The 17,330-nt window shown below is 39.5% G+C and overlaps 1 protein-coding gene across 1 annotated transcript; it reads left to right on the top strand.

The window, feature by feature from the left end:
* Positions 1 to 7,247, top strand: zgc:172182 (coiled-coil domain-containing protein 89). The gene is made up of 7 exons (XM_010890974.3): positions 1 to 359; positions 3,822 to 4,294; positions 6,334 to 6,464; positions 6,572 to 6,708; positions 6,794 to 6,870; positions 6,952 to 7,051; positions 7,142 to 7,247. The coding sequence occupies exons 1-7, from the start codon at positions 303 to 305 to the stop codon at positions 7,226 to 7,228; spliced, it is 1,062 nt and encodes a 353-aa protein (XP_010889276.1). The 5' UTR covers positions 1 to 302; the 3' UTR covers positions 7,229 to 7,247.
* The last annotated feature ends 10,083 nt before the right edge of the window (positions 7,248 to 17,330 follow it).

Genomic DNA, 17,330 nt, shown 5'->3' with positions numbered 1-17,330 from the left:
CAAAATATTTGTTATTTTTAAAATGTAGCTACGTTTCCGATTAAACATGGTTTTTTACTGTATGCCTCCGCTCCGAAGAAATAGCTGTGAATACAATTTAAAAAGGGATTGACGGGATTCATGTTTAATGGGGAAGTCAACGGAAAGGACTGTTGCCTGTAGCAACACCTAAAACTTTGGGGCTCTCCAACAAGAACAAGTAGTAGAGTAGCTACCTGTAGCTACCTAGCTTGCACAGATAACGATACGGATTTGCGCACCAATCTCGATACAATACCTTTTTTCTCAAGAAGGCAGTCGACATGGCAGCACCCCATAGAAGTCCAACAGTCCTACAGAAGATAAGAGAAAGCAAATGCGTAAGATACATATACACCTGGTTTAGTATTATTTTCAAGATAATGTATGGTTATCTTTCCAGATTGAGCTAATGTTAGCTAGCTATATAAATTAAGAGTTTACATTATTGAAGGAAGTTTGGATTTTGAGTTTGAATAAGTGGGGCAGCTAAACCAGATTGCGATCTAGATGTCTGTGCCTACATTAAAACTGTCTTTACAAATTCCACTGTACTTTATGCCTACTGTACGCCATGAACAAATTCAGTACCAAAAAATAGTCATTTTTTTTAACATGAATGTTCTTTATTATTGCATTAATGTCCAACATGAATATTCATTATTACTTTATGTAGACTTGTTCTCTGAACTTACGAATGTGATACCATCTTACCATATCGCATATTGTGCAGTCCATTAGTATTTGGACAGAGGCACAGACTTTGTTGGTTTAGCTCTATACTCCTGGACATTGTATTGAAATGAACCATGATTACATTTTAGTCATTTAGCACACACTCTTATCCAGAGCCACTACCACTAAGTGCATACATTTGAAAATAACTTAGTGAAACAACCACACAGTTTAATTGCAAGTACATTCTAATCAGTGTGTAAGTTATGAGGTCAGTACTGAAAAAAAGATCATACAAATTATAAATATATTGGCAGTGGAATGATTTTGTATACTGTCATCTTGAAATTGTGGGTACATATTTTAGTCCATACATTTTGAACCATGTAGGAATTGTAGGCCTTTTTCTCATCCCCGGACACATGGTTTCTTCCCTGGTGATGCTCTGCCAGGCCTTTACTGCAGCCATTTTCAATTCCTCTTTGTTTCAGGGCATTTTTGACATCAGTGTAGTTTTCAGCAATTGATATTCATGTGCAAATGAATTCAGGTCAGTTGATTCACTTGGCCAGTCAAGAACATTACAATTTTTGTCCCAGGAAAAACTTTGTTTGCTTTAGCGATATGTATAGGTTCATTATCCTGGTGGAAGTGTAAACAGGTGTGAAATGGTTAGTCCGTTAGCGGTCAGTAGCCTTTCAATCTCTAGCAAATCTTCACTCACTCTGAGACCTTGAAGTAGTTGTTTCTCTTGCCTTCTCAAGGACCGCAGCATCTGTAGGGGGATGGTAATGAATCAATGCTTCATTGGTGACAGTCGTCATTGTATTCAGAGGATTGCTGGTTCGAGGGGGGGGGGGTTGGGTCAGAGCAAATCTGTTACACAAGGTGAAGTGCTATCCAATAGGTTTTGAGGCATTTGGTTGGATCTGTGCAGACAAGATGTTTCTGTATGCTTCGGAATTCTTCCTTCACCTGCTGTTAGCAGTTACATCATGAATAATGTAAAACATGTGAACAAAAGAAGACAAGTGAGCCCGTTCCAGTGGCAGCCATACATGTCAAAAATATAAACCCACCCTTCACCTTATTTCACAGTTGGTATGCCAGTTTTTTCCCTACTCAATTTCCTTTTGCCATCACAATTGGTTTTATTGATCTCATCTGTCCACAATAACTTTTTCCAGAAGTCAGCAGGCTCTTTAGGCCTTCTGGTTTTTGAGACCAACTAGTTTTTTTGCAGCTTGCAGTCTAGCTTCTGTAATTTGGCTGGGGAAGTCTTCTTTGAACATTAGTGGCTGACACATTCCTGACCTGTCTTACTTCCCAGGTCTATCAGGTCATTTGCGATTCATGCGGTTCAAACTGTTTATGTTGGCAGGCTTATTGTTTTGGCTGTCCCTGGTCAATTTATTCTGATTTCTTTATTATTATTATTTTCTAATTATATTGGCCAGCTTGACTTGCATTGACACTTCTTCAGATACCAGCAACCAACTCTGAATGCGAATGCAAATCCTAGAATCAAGACTAGACATTGACATGTCTTTTGAGCACTATGATGCAACTGTGAAGCCTATAGTCCAAATACGTTTGGTACTCTTTAAAGGGGGGACACAGACAAAAAACACCCAAAGTTGGTAGAGAGGGCTGCTACCTGGGGAAAGTCGTGTAAAAAGCACTTAAAAGAAAACACTGCACTGCAAGGCAAGTTATAACTAGTTCCATGGTGTCTATAATTGTACCAATTTCGTATAATTGTACCCATTAATAATAATTTTATTATGTGACCTATTATTTTTGGAAGATTTCTATTTTAAGATACATTTTGAATGATTTATCACAGTCTTGCAACTCTGGGTTTGAAACCTCTGGTCACATAGGTGTATTTGGATATTTAGCCACCCCAGATTTACCCCTGAGGGCAAGGCATCTATTTTTCTAAATGGCTACTACCTGTTACTCCATTTTACAGTACCGAATAACTATTTCAAAAGTAGCCTACTGTGCTACAGGCGCAACCTTATTTATGAGAGTCAGAAGTACGCATGTGGGGTGTATTAATGACAAATAAAATAGAAGGTATTAGCTGCAGAACATAAAACAAACTAAACTTTTTAAATGCACCTCTGACAGAAGCACTAAAGGAAACATAGAGTTTTAGCATTTGGCCTATAAAATGAATATAGACTTCACATGCATATTGCGCTTTACTGATGTTTTTGATGAGTTATCTTGTGTTGGTGTACCTGCTTTTGCCAATGTTCAGGTATTATGTTTCTCATTAGCTATTATTAGATTAGTTTGCAGAAGAATCCATTCACTAATTGTTGGCATTTCATTTTTTGGAACCAAACCGGGGTGTGATTGTATGAAGACTACCTAGCTCAGGTCTTTGCTGCCACCATGGGGCATCAGTCAGAATGCAACGAGGAGCTTGAAATGGTTCATCTATTATCAAAAGACAGTTACACTCAGAAGCAAATCAAAGGCACAGGTGGAAAAGCATTTGTCTTGGATTTGTGGCATTTTAGTCCTGGTTGGTTAGTTTGGTTGTCTACTCGGAAGAGAGAAATAAATATGAAAGGTACACATATATATAGGTATAGTGCCAGGTGAATAAACAAACAGGTAAACAGGTTAATGGCAATATGTAAATCTCAATTAGAAAATTGTCTTTATGGGTAACAAAAGAGCACTTGGTATAACAAACTAGGGGCATGAATATCATCTGGTGTTACAACAGGCCATATAAATTGGCAGTTTACTTGCAGTAGCACTTATATTAGAAACACTCAAATAATATAAATGGCAAAGAGAATTTTATACAAAAGAGAAGAGAAAATAGTAATATTCCAGTAAAACATTTTATAGTTCAGAGGATCCATTTTGGAATAAGCACACTAAATATGGTACAGAGGTAGATTTATATACCCTAAAAAAAGATTTGATAGGCCTAATTCATTGTTCTTTAGAATAAAATGAATACAACATACATTGGTTAACCATACACCTAGTCCCCAGTAACACAAAAGGAAAATTGGAAGTATCACTGTAACGTGGGTGTTTAATGTGCATCTGCTAGGCTACAGGTTCAGGGATTTCACATTGCTTATTCTCTTCTCCAGGAAATGGACGATGTTCAGAAGTCTTTAGAGAAACTCCGCAGTCTTTCTGAAGATGAGAGGACAGAGTCTGGGATGTTGCGGTCAAGGATTGACGAGCAATCAAGTTTGATTTGCATTTTGAAACAAAGAGCAGATGAGATGCTTCTTCGCTGTCAAGCTCTAGAGGAGATCAACTCTGAATTAGAAAACCTTAGAGCAAAGAAGCAAAAAGAACTTGACAATGAAAAGAAGAGATCCATGCAGTTGGAGCAAAGATTTATGAGTCTGGCAGCCAACCATCAAGAACTGATCAATTTCAAGGACGAGTTTAAAAGACAGAATGCCAAACTAAAACTGGAAAACCAACGACTTCAGGAGGACAACGAGAAACTTTTCTCTAAAGATCTACAAGATAAAGAGGCTGTTATTCTGAAATTAACACAAGAATTAAAATACCTCGCTGAGCAACACAGAAGTCTTAATAATGAATACCAGTAAAATATATTTTTATATTTTGATACAGGCTGCATTTAATCTGACATTGCTATCTTTCTCTCTCTTTCTCTCCTCTCTTTCTCTCTCTTTGTCTCTCTCTCTCTCTCTCTCTCTCTGTATATATATATATATATATATATATATATATATATATATATATATATACACTCACCTAAAGGATTATTAGGAACTCCATACTAATACTGTTTTTGACCCCCTTTCGCCTTCAGAACTGGCTTAATTCTATGTGGCATTGATTCAACAAGGTGCTGAAAGCATTCTTTAGAAATGTTGGCCCATATTGATAGGATAACATCTTGCAGTTGATGGAGATTTGTGGGATGCACATCCAGGGCACGAAGCTCCCGTTCCACCACATCCCAAAGATGCTCTATTGGGTTGAGATCTGGTGACTGTGGGGGCCATTTCAGTACAGTGAACTCATTGTCATGTTCAAGAAACCAATTTAAATTTGATTCGAGCTTTGTGACATGGTGCATTATCCTGCTGGAAGTAGTCATCAGAGGATGGGTACATGGTGGTCATAAAGGGATGGACATGGTCAGAAACAATGCTCAGGTAGGCCGTGGCATTTAAACGATGCCCAATTGGCCCTAAGGGGTCTAAAGTGTGCCAAGAAAACATCCCCCACACCATTACACCAACACCACCAGCCTGCACAGTGGTAACAAGGCATGATGGATCCATGTTCTCATTCTGTTTACGCCAAAATTCTACCATCTGAATGTCTCAACAGAAAACGAGACTCATCAGACCAGGCAACATTCTTCCAGTCTTCAACTGTCCAATTTTGGTGAGCTCGTGCAAATTGTAGCCTCTTTTTCCTATTTGTAGTGGAGATGAGTGGTACCCGGTGGGGTCTTCTGCTGTTGTAGCCCATCCCCCTCAAGGTTGTGCGTGTTGTGGCTTCACAAATGCTTTGCTGCATACCTCGGTTGTAACGAGTGGTGTATTTGAGTCAAAGTTGCTCTTCTATCAGCTTGAATCAGTCGGGCCATTCTCCTCTGACCTCTAGCATCAACAAGGCATTTTTGCCCACAGGACTGCCGCATACTGGATGTTTTTCCCTTTTCACACCATTCTTTGTAAACCCTAGAAATGGCTGTGCGTGAAAATCCCAGTAACTGAGCAGATGGTGAAATACTCAGACCGGCCCGTCTGGCACCTACAACCATGCCACGCTCAAAATTGCTTAAATCACCTTTCTTTCCCATTCTGACATTCAGTTTGGAGTTCAGGAGATTGTCTTGACCAGGACCACACCCCTAAATGCATTGAAGCAACTGCCATGTGATTGGTTGATTAGATAATTGCATTAATGAGAAATTGAACAGGTGTTCCTAATAATCCTTTAGGTGAGAGTGTATATATATATATATATATATATATATATATATATATATATATATATATATAGTATATATTATATAGTACAATTATTTAGTTTTACTGAAACAGCTGGTAAATGTGTGTTTATATAATCAACAATGATCAGATACATTAATATGATCCCTTTCTTAAAGTAAGTAACTAGTGAGGTGCACGATGACAGTCCTCTGACTAATACTAGGGTCATCCAGTGTATAAGGACAGAGTATGAGCCCATTTAAAGTAGAACTAGTATATGATGTCCATCCTGTCTGTCAGTAAGCATGTCAATTTGTTTTCAGCACACCTGGACACATACACATACACTGTGTTTAACATTTCTTTTTGATTAGAAGGCAAATTCATAAATTGTAGGTTGCTTCTGTCCTAGTCAATGAATTTCATATGTACACCTACCACATTTTTAGCATAGCAGTGGTGGGGCTTGTTATATTAAATCAAGTACATTGTTCATTTTATAATTACATTATCATAACCCTGCTTTCAGTTTTACCCTTTCTATTAACATCGTCAGAACCTTGCTCTTTTGCTATTTTGATTGTAGGCTGCACTTACTGAATGTTAAATTACTTTTGTTTGAATGTTCATTGCAGGAGTGTTATTAAATGCTTACATGTTCTCACAACAGGGAAAAAACAACTGAATTCCATACTAAACTGAAAGAACTCATGGGTCTCCACCAAACTAAGGAGACATCTTTACAAGATGAATTGCGTGATTCTCAAAGACAGCTAAAGGATTCATTAGCAATGTGCACAGGTGTGTCTGGCAGCCAAAAGCTTTCCCAAACTTTGGCTTCATAATTTGCTTTCTAAAAAATATGTCCCAAATGGGAAAAAACTATTTAATTATTTTCTGTTGATCAGAGCTTGATCAACGGCTTCATGCAGCAAGACAGAGAGACTTAATGAGAGAGACACAGATGCACAAAGAAATTGCTGTCTTGGCCAAGGAAAAGGACAAATTCTTGGATCTATCGATGCAAAGAGGGAAAATAATACAGGTACTGCATAAAACATACTTTTTCTGAACTAAATGTCAGATGTGGAAGCTGGCCAGCCAAATCACAATATGTTTTCCTTTGAAAGGACAAACAGGTGGAAGTCCAGCAGTTGGAGACAAAAAAGCAAGAGGCTGAAAAAGCCAGGGCTGATGCTGAACAACGGTATGCAGTTGATTAAAATACTGTCCGACACTTTTGTCCAGATAATGTAAGGTCTGTAAATAAATGATGTCTCTACTTTAGGTTTGAAAGCGAGTCAGCTATGGTGAATGCCAGTCTGAAAGTCCAAGACCTCCAGCATGCTCTTGATGAGTCTGTCAAGACTTGCAACCAGTTGAAGAAGGTAAGTTGACACATACAGACACTGCAAAATGGAAAAATAGCTAGATACCCACAGAAATGTCATCATGCTCCGTTGTATTCAATTTCATAGGATTTTGAAGCCTATAAAAACCACAGCACCGACCTGCTTGAAAAGGAAAAGGCGTTAAATTCAAAACTGCGCCATATGATGGGTTAGGACCACCATTCCATCCATCCATTTCCTGATTTAACAATATTATTATTGTATGTACTGTATGTATCTACTGTATACAGTATATATATATATTACATGTGTATGTATACTGCTGTTCACTTAGTCTATTTAAATCCATTATGCATTTCTAATATAATTTGTATGGGTCCTACTGATCTGCTAACTCTTGGGATATTTTGAAAAATTTATTAGGATCCCCATGAGCTGTAGCCAAAGCAACTGCTGACCACTCTACTACAGCAGCCTTCTGCCAGTTGGGTTGAAGATTTCTATTTATTTTTTCCACCCTGCACATGTGGGTAAAGAGACTAGGGTTTCAGACATTTTCTGAAAATCATCATGGACTCTGGTTCCACCATTGGGGTATAAGGACATAGTAGACCTTTGAGCTAAGCATAAGCTTCCCTCCTGTTGGATTAAGACAATCAAAAAAGCAAAGGTAGCAATGACAAAGAGCTTGGTAGGGATGTAGGGTTTAGCATTGTCTGATGGTCGGTAGGGGCAGTTCCCCTTGCTGCTCTGTTAGCAAGCACCATGGTCTTAAAGCAAGTTTCAACTGGAAGCCAGCAGAGGAAGTGGGGGAGTTAGGTGAGGTGGGAGAACTTGGGGAGGTTGAACACCAGGTGGGCTGCAGCATTCTGGACAAGTTGTTTAATGGCACAAGCAGGGTGCTTTTCTAACAGAGAGTTTCAGTAGTCCAGACATGAGATGAAGAGTGCCTGAATTTTTTCTTCACCGTTTGCTGTGGTAAAGACAATACAGATGTTGTAGAGCATGAACCTGCATGAGTTGGTCACTGCATTACTGTTTGTGGACAACAAAAGGTTGATGTCACGGATCATGCCAGGGATTTTGCACTCAGGAGCGGAGAGACAGTCTTATCGTGGTTGATGTTCTGGTATTGAGCAGAAATCTCTGGCTAGTTGTTCGGAAGAGGAAGATTGTACATCATAATGAGAAGATTTGATGGAAACGTGATGGGTGTAAAGAGGAAAGAGGAGAGGGCCCAATGCCAAGCCCTGGGGACACTAGGTAGCGAAAGCCATCAGGACAGATAGGTCCTAAGAAGCCCCGGGTGGTGCTGGCCGCCCCCATCAAGGGATCCCTGGGCAAACCCAGAAGAAAGACTCAAACCCTAGTCTTGAAATGACTCGGCTACTCTAACTTCAAGGCAATGACTTTAGGAGGCCATTCAGGTGTCCTTTACTATAACATTTACTACAAATGCAAAAAAGTGTCTTGCCTGAACCTATTTTTAAATTAGGCAAATCCACATGGGAAATGCTGGCTGAAATTATGTTCAAAGAGTCAGTATAGTGTTCACTCTAAACATGTGCCGGAAGTTGCACAGAATTCTCAAAACCTTCAAGTTTCGACTCACAAGACCTATAAATAATTGATGTAAAAGTTTTTATGTAATTGATCAAAATACCAATTACTGGAAAAAGTTCAGCATTGGTCTACAACCTATTTAAGATATTGTATGTCTGTATGCTATATGATTTGTGGATAGGCTGCATTTCTTATTTAAATTTTTTTTTTACCCAACTTTCTATTCACTTACCTCCAACTATTATTGCACAGTCTATCAATAAAACATGAAAAACATTTGCGAGGATAGTAAATCACTGTCACTTTTTCAGTAAATGCTAAATTCTCAATTATAGTTTATGCAGGTAGTTCGTTAAAGAACTCATTCATATATGACATATTTAATGTGTTCCAGACACTTATGATTTGTGCATGTCACCTCACAATTATTTTTCTTAGACCTTTATGGGTAGGCAAGAAATATATACTTTAGCTGGCTCTAAACCTGTGTTCCCTTGGCATATCATTGCCCTTAAGCATTACTGTAATTCAAACACCAAGTGTGTGGTTCAGGAAACTGCAGACAGACCTGCAGGTTATACTTTTTTATGGACAGGATGTGATCAAAATACTAGGTGCAGACAAATGATCAAAGTAAAAACCTGGTGGTTTGTGCCCTGAATGTTGATTGGCTGAAAGCTTATACAGTGGAGAGAACAAGTATTTGATACACTGCCGATTTTGCAGGTTTTCCCACTAACAAACCATGTAGAAGTCTGTAATTTTTATCATGGGTACTCTTCAACTGTGAGTGACGGAATCTAAAACAAAAATCCAGAAAATCACATTGTATGATTTTTAAGTAATTAATTTGCATTTTATTGCATGGCGTAAATATTTGATACATCAGAAAAGCAGAATTTAATATTTGGTACAGAAACCTGTGTTTGCAATTACAGAGATCTTATGTTTCCTGTACTTCTTGACCAGGTTTTCACACACTGCAGCAGGGATTTTGGCCCACTCCTCCATACAGAGCTTCTCCAGAGCCTTCAGGTTTTGGGGCTGTCGCTGGGCAATACAGACTTTGAGCTCCCTCCAAAGATTTTCTATTGGGTTCAGGTCTGGAGACTGGCTCCAGGATCTTGAGATGCTTATTACAGAGCCACTCCTTAGTTGCCCTGGCTGTGTGTTTCGGGTCATTGTCATGCTGGAAGATCCAGCCACGACCCGTCTTCAATGCTCTTACTGAGGGAAGGAGGTTGTTGGCCAAGATCTCGAGATACATGGCCCCATCCATCCTCCCCTCAATACGGTGCGGTCGTCCTGTCCCCTTTGCAGAAAAGCATCCCCAAAGAATGATGTTTCCACCTCCATGCTTCACGGTTGGGAAGATGTTCTTGGGGTTGTACTCCTCCTTCTTCTTCCTCCAAACATGGCGAGTGGAGTTTAGAACAAAAAGCTATATTTTTGTCTCATCAGACCACATGACCTTCTTCCATTCCTCCTCTGGATCATCCAGATGGTCATTGGCAAACTTCAGACGGGCCTGGACATGCGCTGGTTTGAGCAGGGGGACCTTGCGTGCGCTGCAGGATTTTAATCCATGACGGCGTAGTGTGTTACTAATGGTTTTCTTTGAGACTGTGGTCCCAGCTCTCTTCAGGTCATTGACCAGGTCCTGCCATGTAGTTCTGGGCTGATCCCTCACCTTCCTCATGATCATTGATGCCCCACGAGGTGGGATCTTGCATGGAGCCCCAGACCGAGGAAGATTGACCGTCATCTTGAACATCTTCCATTTTCTAATAATTGTGCCAACAGTTGTTGCCTTCTCACCAAGCTGCTTGCCTATTGTCCTGTAGCCCATCCCATTCTTGTGTCAAATTACTGGTCCAGCACACTGTTAGGGTCTCCTTCCACAACCAAACTGTCTGAGAGATATCTGGTAGTGTTTTCTCTCCCACTATAATCAAATTGCTACCATTCCTATAGGCTGTAGTGGTTTGTGCTGGAAGGGAATTCCTCACTGTAAAAAGAATTGCCACCTTCTCGCTCTGTCAGGTGACATCTATCTACAGAGAGAGAAAAAAATATTTGATCCCCTGCTGATTTTGTATGTTTGTCCTCTGACAAAGAAATGATCAGAAAGAATCAGCCCAGAACTACACGGGAGGACCTTGTCTATGATCTCAAGGCAGCTGGGACCATAGTCACCAAGAAAACAATTGGTAACACTACTACGTGAAGGACTGAAATCCTGCAGCGCCCGCAAGGTCCCCTGCTCAAGAAAGCACATGTACAGGCCCGTCTGAAGTTTCCCAATGAACATCTGAATGATTCAGAGGAGAACTGGGTGAAAGTGTTGTGGTCAGATGAGACCAAAATCGAGCTCTTTTGCATAAACTCAACTCGCTGTGTTTGGAAGAGGAGGAATGCTGCCTATGACCCCAAGAACACCTTCCCCACCGTCAAATATGGAGGTGGAAACATGTGTTGGGGGTGTTTTTCTGCTAAGGGGACAGGACAACTTCACCGCATCAAAGGGACGATGGACAGGGCCATGTACTGTCAAATCTTGGGTGAGAACCTCCTTCCCTCAGCCAGATCATTGAAAATGGGTCGTGGATAGGGATTCCAGCATGGCAATGACCCAAAACAACAAACAAGCAACAAAGGAGTGGCTCAAGAAGAAGCACATTAAGGACCTGGAGTCTCCTGACCTTATTCCCACAGAAAATCTGTGGAGGGAGCTGAAGATTTGAGTTGCCAAATGTCAGCCTTGAAACCTTAGTGACTTGGAGAAGATCTGCAAAGAGGAGTGGGACAAAATCCCTCCTGAGATGTGTGCAAACCTGGTGGCCAACTACAAGAAACTTCTGACCTCTGTGATTGCCAACAAGGGTTTTGCCTCCAAGTACCAAGTTAGTCATGTTTTGAAGAGGGGTTGAATACTTATTTCACTCATTAAAATGCAAATCAATGTATAACACGTGTTTTTCTGGATTTTTTGTTTGTTATTCTGTCTCTCTCTGTTCAAATATTATAGACTGATAATTTCTTTGTCAGTGGGCAAACGTACAAAATCAACAGGGGATCAAAAAACAAATTCCCTCACTGATGGCTTTTCCCTCACTCTAAGACTGATATTGGAGTCATATAGTGACCTAACGGCAGTAGTAGCTGCTGTATGTCAAATGTGAATCAGGAAAACACACTAAAAACACACTTGCATTTTAGTAGTATTAAAAAAATGACAAAATCCCAGTCCACCAAGCTGAGACGGGAGGATGTTGCTGGGCTGTGGGAAAGCACAGCGATCAATGAAAAAAAATACTGCTACTAGCGACTTACGTTCAGGACATTTGGGTTGTGAAAGAATTCAGTACAAAACTGTCTTGAGATGTGTTATGTAAATCTTTGGCATCTCAACTGGTATTACCTGTCAGTCAATTAAGTGAAACAAATATATATATTTTCTTTCATTTCATATCTCCTTTAGTGATTCACATTAGATAATTTCAAACCTGCGCTGAGAATGACCGCCAAGGAACTGTGTTGTTGTTCCTTGATAGGTGACGTCAGATCCAAGTCACAGGCCACGTAAGCTCCAATGGTCCAAATATCAGTGCTTCGCAACATAAACGGGTGTTGATGTTCTGTTAGATGGTGTTGAAGTTCTGTCACAAAACAGTCTTGTTACGTATCCTTGTGCTATTTTAAGTGGGTATACGCCATATACCTGCGTATCACGCAGATTACACCACTGGCACTGACCACTGCAGACCGGAACAACCCACATGGGGTGCAGTTTGGGAGATGCTCTGACCCAGTCGTCTAGCCATCACAATTTGGCCCTTGTCAAAGTCACCCAGATCCTTACTCTTGCCCTTTTTTCCTGCTTCTAATACATCAACTTTTAGGAGAGAATATTCACTTGCTGCCTAATATATCCCACCCACTGACAGGTGCCACAATAACACGATTTCTAGTGTTATTCACTTCACCTGTCAGTGGTCATAATGTTGTGGCATGTTTGCATGTTTAAATGTAATCTTTCTGATTTATCTGTTGTTTCACACATTAAAAAATAACCACTTACAAGCATCAATTACTGAAAGTGATCCTTTTCTTGACAGTAACTAGTGAGGTGCACGATGACAGTCATCTGACTAATACTAGGGTCATCCAGTGTATAAGGACAGAGTATGAGCCCATTTAAAGTAGAACTAGTATATGGTGTCCATCCTGTCTGTCAGTAAGCATGTCAATTTGTTTTCAGCACACCTGGACACATACACATACACTGTGTTTAACATTTCTTTGTGACAAACTCATAAGTTGTGGGTTGCTTCTGTCCTACTCAATGTAGTTCATACTTACACCTACCACATTGTTAGCATAGCAGTGGGGCTTGTTATTCTAATTAGTTTGCTTGTCATATTTAGTGAATTATTAATTCTTGATGGTCGTAACAATCCTTGTCCTGCAGGGAATATTTAATTTCATAGGAAAATTCAATAATAATTACATAAATGAGGAAACATTTTATTTGTGAATATTTATTTTTATTTATTTTTATTGCTATATCATCTTGATGCCTGGAAATACAAATGATTTAAATTTCAAACTCCATTAAAATGATAAAAAAATTACTAAGGAGGAGAAGAAAATCTCTCCTTGAGCAAGAAAATTCGCCCTAATTGCTCCATTAGAGTAGGAGAGTCTGCTAAAGTGTTCCCTCTGAAATCTTCACTCTTTACTTGCAATTTTCACTAAGGTAACCAATGTAGTCATTTTAAAATGGTTATATCATAGATCATAGTTTCCAGGACCTGAAAATAATCTATATGGAAAACTCTAGTTTTCATAGAGTTTCAGGACCTACTTAAAAATGATTTGAAAAGACAGTGAAATTTGCCTTTACTGCTGTTATGCGTAGAAATACATAGAACAACATTCTCAGTACATGGGGCCCCCAAGTGGTGCTACAGTCACTGCTGTGCAACTTCTTGTGCAGTCATGGTTGATGGCCATGGTTGTTGGGATTTTCACTGGTGCGTATGTTCCAGGATGCCTTTTCCATTACCGTTAACATTGCCGCAACACATCTAGAGAAAAGGAACACATACTTTATGGGAGAATGCTGTCCATTGACTTCAGTTCAGCATTCAACACAATTGTTCCCTCCAAACTCTTTACCAATCTCAAAGACATAGGCAAAGGACCCTTTACAATCCAACCACAAACTATTTGCTTACTGTCTTAAAGGCGCTGTATTGAAGTGTAGGGTCTCATAAGACGCTTGGAGGCTGTTGCCATCTAGACATCATTAGACTACTGAAGACATTTTTACCTGTCAAACCATCCTCCTCGCTGTGCACGGAGGCCAGATGCATGTGGGTCCTTTTCCAGGCTGGTTAATCATATCTGCGGTTGATTTAAACTTCAGAAGTATGTTCCTTGTTGTGGGGATGGGTATTTTAAGCATGTAGCAAAATACTGTACCAGTCAAAAGTTTGGGGACACCCAGGGTATTTCTTTAGTTTCACTTATTTCCAAATTGAACAGTGAACAGTGATGACTTCAATATTATGAAATGACACATGAAATCAGGTAGTAAAAAAACCGTTTAACAGACCAAAATACATTTATATTTTAGATTACTCTAAGTAACCACACTTTGTCTTGATTACATCTTTGCACACTCTGCATTCTCTCAACCAGCCTCATGAAGTACTCACCTGGAATGCATTTCAATTAACAGGTGTGCCTTGTTAAAAATCAATTTTGGGAATTTCTTTCTTAATGCGTTCAGTTGTGTTGTGATAAGGTAAGGTTAGTATACAAAATACTGTCATTATGTCTGTACTGCATTAGTGCATATTATGTCATGAAAAGCTGAAATAATCAAAGAGAAATGACAGACCATCATTACTTAAAGACATGAAGGTCAGTCAATCTGGACACATTTCCAGATCTTTGAAAGTTTCTTCAAGTGCATTCGCTAAAACCATCAAGTACTTTGATGAATCTGTCTCTCACCACCACAGGAAAAGAAGACCCAGAGTTAACTCTGCTGCATAGGATAAGTTTGTTTGAGTTACCAGCCTCAGAAATCCGTTATTAACAAAATCTCAGATTGTAGCCCAAATGAATGCTTCGGATTTCAGCTAATGTACAGATCTCAACGTCAACTTTTCAGAGGAGATTGTGTAAATCAGGCCTTCATGGTCAAATTGCTGCAAAGAAGCCACTAAGGACATAAGAAACTAGACAACATTTACATAAAATGTTTGTTCTTTATACTGATGAGTCCAAATTGTATTTTTTCTTCCAACCGCCTTGTTTTTGTATGATGCTGAGTTTTTGAATGGATTATTTCACAGAAGGCACATTCAACCAGCAAGGCTAGCACAGCATTCTGTAGGGATACGCCATCCCATCTAGTTTGCGCTTAGTGGGAATATTAATTGTTTTTCAACAGGACAATGATCCATAACACACCTCCAGGCTGTGTAAGGGCTCTTTGACCAAGAAGGAGAGTGCATCTGATGACCTGGCCTCCACAAGCACCCAACCTCAAGTCAATTGGGATGGTTTGGGAGGAGTTGGACAGTATAGCGAAGGAAAAGCAGTCAATAAGTGCTCAGCATATGTGGTATCTCCTTTAAGACTGTTGGAAAAGCATTCCAGGGGACTTACTCATGAAGCTGATTGAGAGAATGGCAAAAGTGTGCAAAGTTGTCATCAAGGCAATGTGTGGCTACTTAGAAGAATCTGAGGTATAAATGTATTTTGATTTGTTTAACACTTTTTTTGTTACTACTTGATTCCATATGTGTTATTTTATAGCTTTGAAGTCATCACTGTTATTCTACAATGTGGAAAATAGTAAAAATAAAGAAATACTCTTGAATGAGTAGGTGTGTCCAAACATTTGACTGGTACTGTATTTTATAGCTATGGTCAACAACCTTTTGTATAATTTCATTTATATGTTCCCTGACCTTGTCCCTGTTGATAAGGGACTATAGGAGTTTGGCAAGTAATTATACAAATAGAAAGGAATATCAGCAACTTTTATATTTTGCCATGGGGAATTTATTTGAACACAGAAAGGGTTTTGAGCCGAATAGCATGTTCATCGGGTCCCTTTTTCCAACTATAACTGCAACTACCACAAAAATGTAAAAACCGTAAATACTACCAAGGATCCCACATTCTGTATGTGTCTCTCAAGTTATTTTCAACATTGCAGAACCAATAACATTTTTGTGGACATGTCTGATTGTGCTACGTATCATCTGCGTTGTATGTAATAAATATCAGTTGCGTTTTTCTGACATCTCCTCGATATATGTCATATTGGCTGGTGCTGGAGGCCCATGAGAAGTCTTTGAAGGAGATACATCTTTGTGTAGATCATTGTTTTGTTGCTCACTCATTACTTGGATATGTTGTGTTCGGACTATTTTACTGCACTACATTGACACATCGATTAAACCGTCAAGAGACGGTTTTGTTTCAACAACTCATATCTCATACTCAGGTATGCTGCTTGGATTGCTGCCACTGGTTGTTTTCTTTGCTGTTTATAATAATAAAAACCATATGTCTCTCTGTATCTCTATATCACTATGTATATCCCTCTATCTATCAATATGTGTGTGTGTGTGTGTGTATCTCTCTCTCTCTCTGTAACTCTCTCTGTATCTCTCTCTCTCCTTAATCCAGAATTGAATACATGCAAGCACTCATTGGCATTACAGATTGTCAACTCAGCCTTTGTCTGTTGAGGGGTGCCTTGGGAGTGCCAAGCCTTTAGTCAGTGCAACATTCCTGAGTGTCAGTTCTCCTCTGGTTACATTCTGCCTGCAGGTTCAGAATAAATAGGCCCAGAGCACAGCTGGTGTAGAGCTGTATGAATCCCCAACCAGCCTGCGCAAGACCAGATTCTACTCCGGCATCATACAGGCACCAAGGTTAAGGGTCACCCACTGCTAGAGTTCAGTCAAATGGTCATCTCTTACTATTGTTTAGGTAGATAAGGCAGCACACTAAGGATAACAGCTAACTATCAAACAAAGTATGTGAAAATACTTCTAAAAGTTGTGATCTTAATTAAGTATGTGAAAACACTTCTAAAAGTTGTGATCTCGATTGCCCTGTTCAGCCCTTTGTGTTACGACCAGTCTTGGCCACATAGTAACACAGAACATAAAGCACATACGTTGGTCACAATTCATCAAACCGATACAGACCTACAATTCTTTGAATCCGTCCTTGACTAATATTGTACACCCTTCTACAGCAAAACAGGAACTCTGTTCACACATCCTTATATTTCTGTCTTCCAACCTTAATATTATGTGCAAATTCTGTTTGTGAATTCATCTCTAGGCTTATACTCCACGCCCTGGTCACTAAAGGTTGACGGTGCTATTAACCATTGTTTACGTATCCCTGGTTCCCTACGGCTCATTACACAAAGTGTAGCTCTGCTGAAATGAAGAAAAAAAAAATCAGCAAGAACTGACAATGCAAACATTTTCTCTTTTAGGGGAAGAAGACAGGTATTTCTGAAATTCCTCACGTACAAGCAATCATCTGTAATAATCTCTAACATCTATAAAAACAACTTGCAAGTTTCTTGTCTACAAAGATTCCTTAACCCATTGAGTACCGTAGGACAAAGGCATCCATCACACACAACAATAAAGAGGTTCAGAGGAGCCCAATGCACTAAACTCTGATTGCATGACAACCCCTG

This window comes from Esox lucius, chromosome 16 (genome assembly GCF_011004845.1).
Source record: "Esox lucius isolate fEsoLuc1 chromosome 16, fEsoLuc1.pri, whole genome shotgun sequence".
Classification (NCBI taxonomy): domain Eukaryota; kingdom Metazoa; phylum Chordata; class Actinopteri; order Esociformes; family Esocidae; genus Esox; species Esox lucius.
This window is presented reverse-complemented; position numbering and strand designations above follow the sequence as displayed.

What these genes read in the sequence shown, in the direction of transcription:
- zgc:172182 (XM_010890974.3), top strand. Translation starts at nt 303, where the DNA reads ATGGCAGCACCCCATAGAAGTCCAACAGTCCTACAGAAGATAAGAGAA. An exon ending in AGATAAGAGAAAGCAAATGC is followed by an intron (nt 360 to 3,821) that starts GTAAGATACATA and finishes TCTCTTCTCCAG; the next exon opens with GAAATGGACGATGTTCAGAA. An exon ending in TTCATTAGCAATGTGCACAG is followed by an intron (nt 6,465 to 6,571) that starts GTGTGTCTGGCA and finishes TCTGTTGATCAG; the next exon opens with AGCTTGATCAACGGCTTCAT.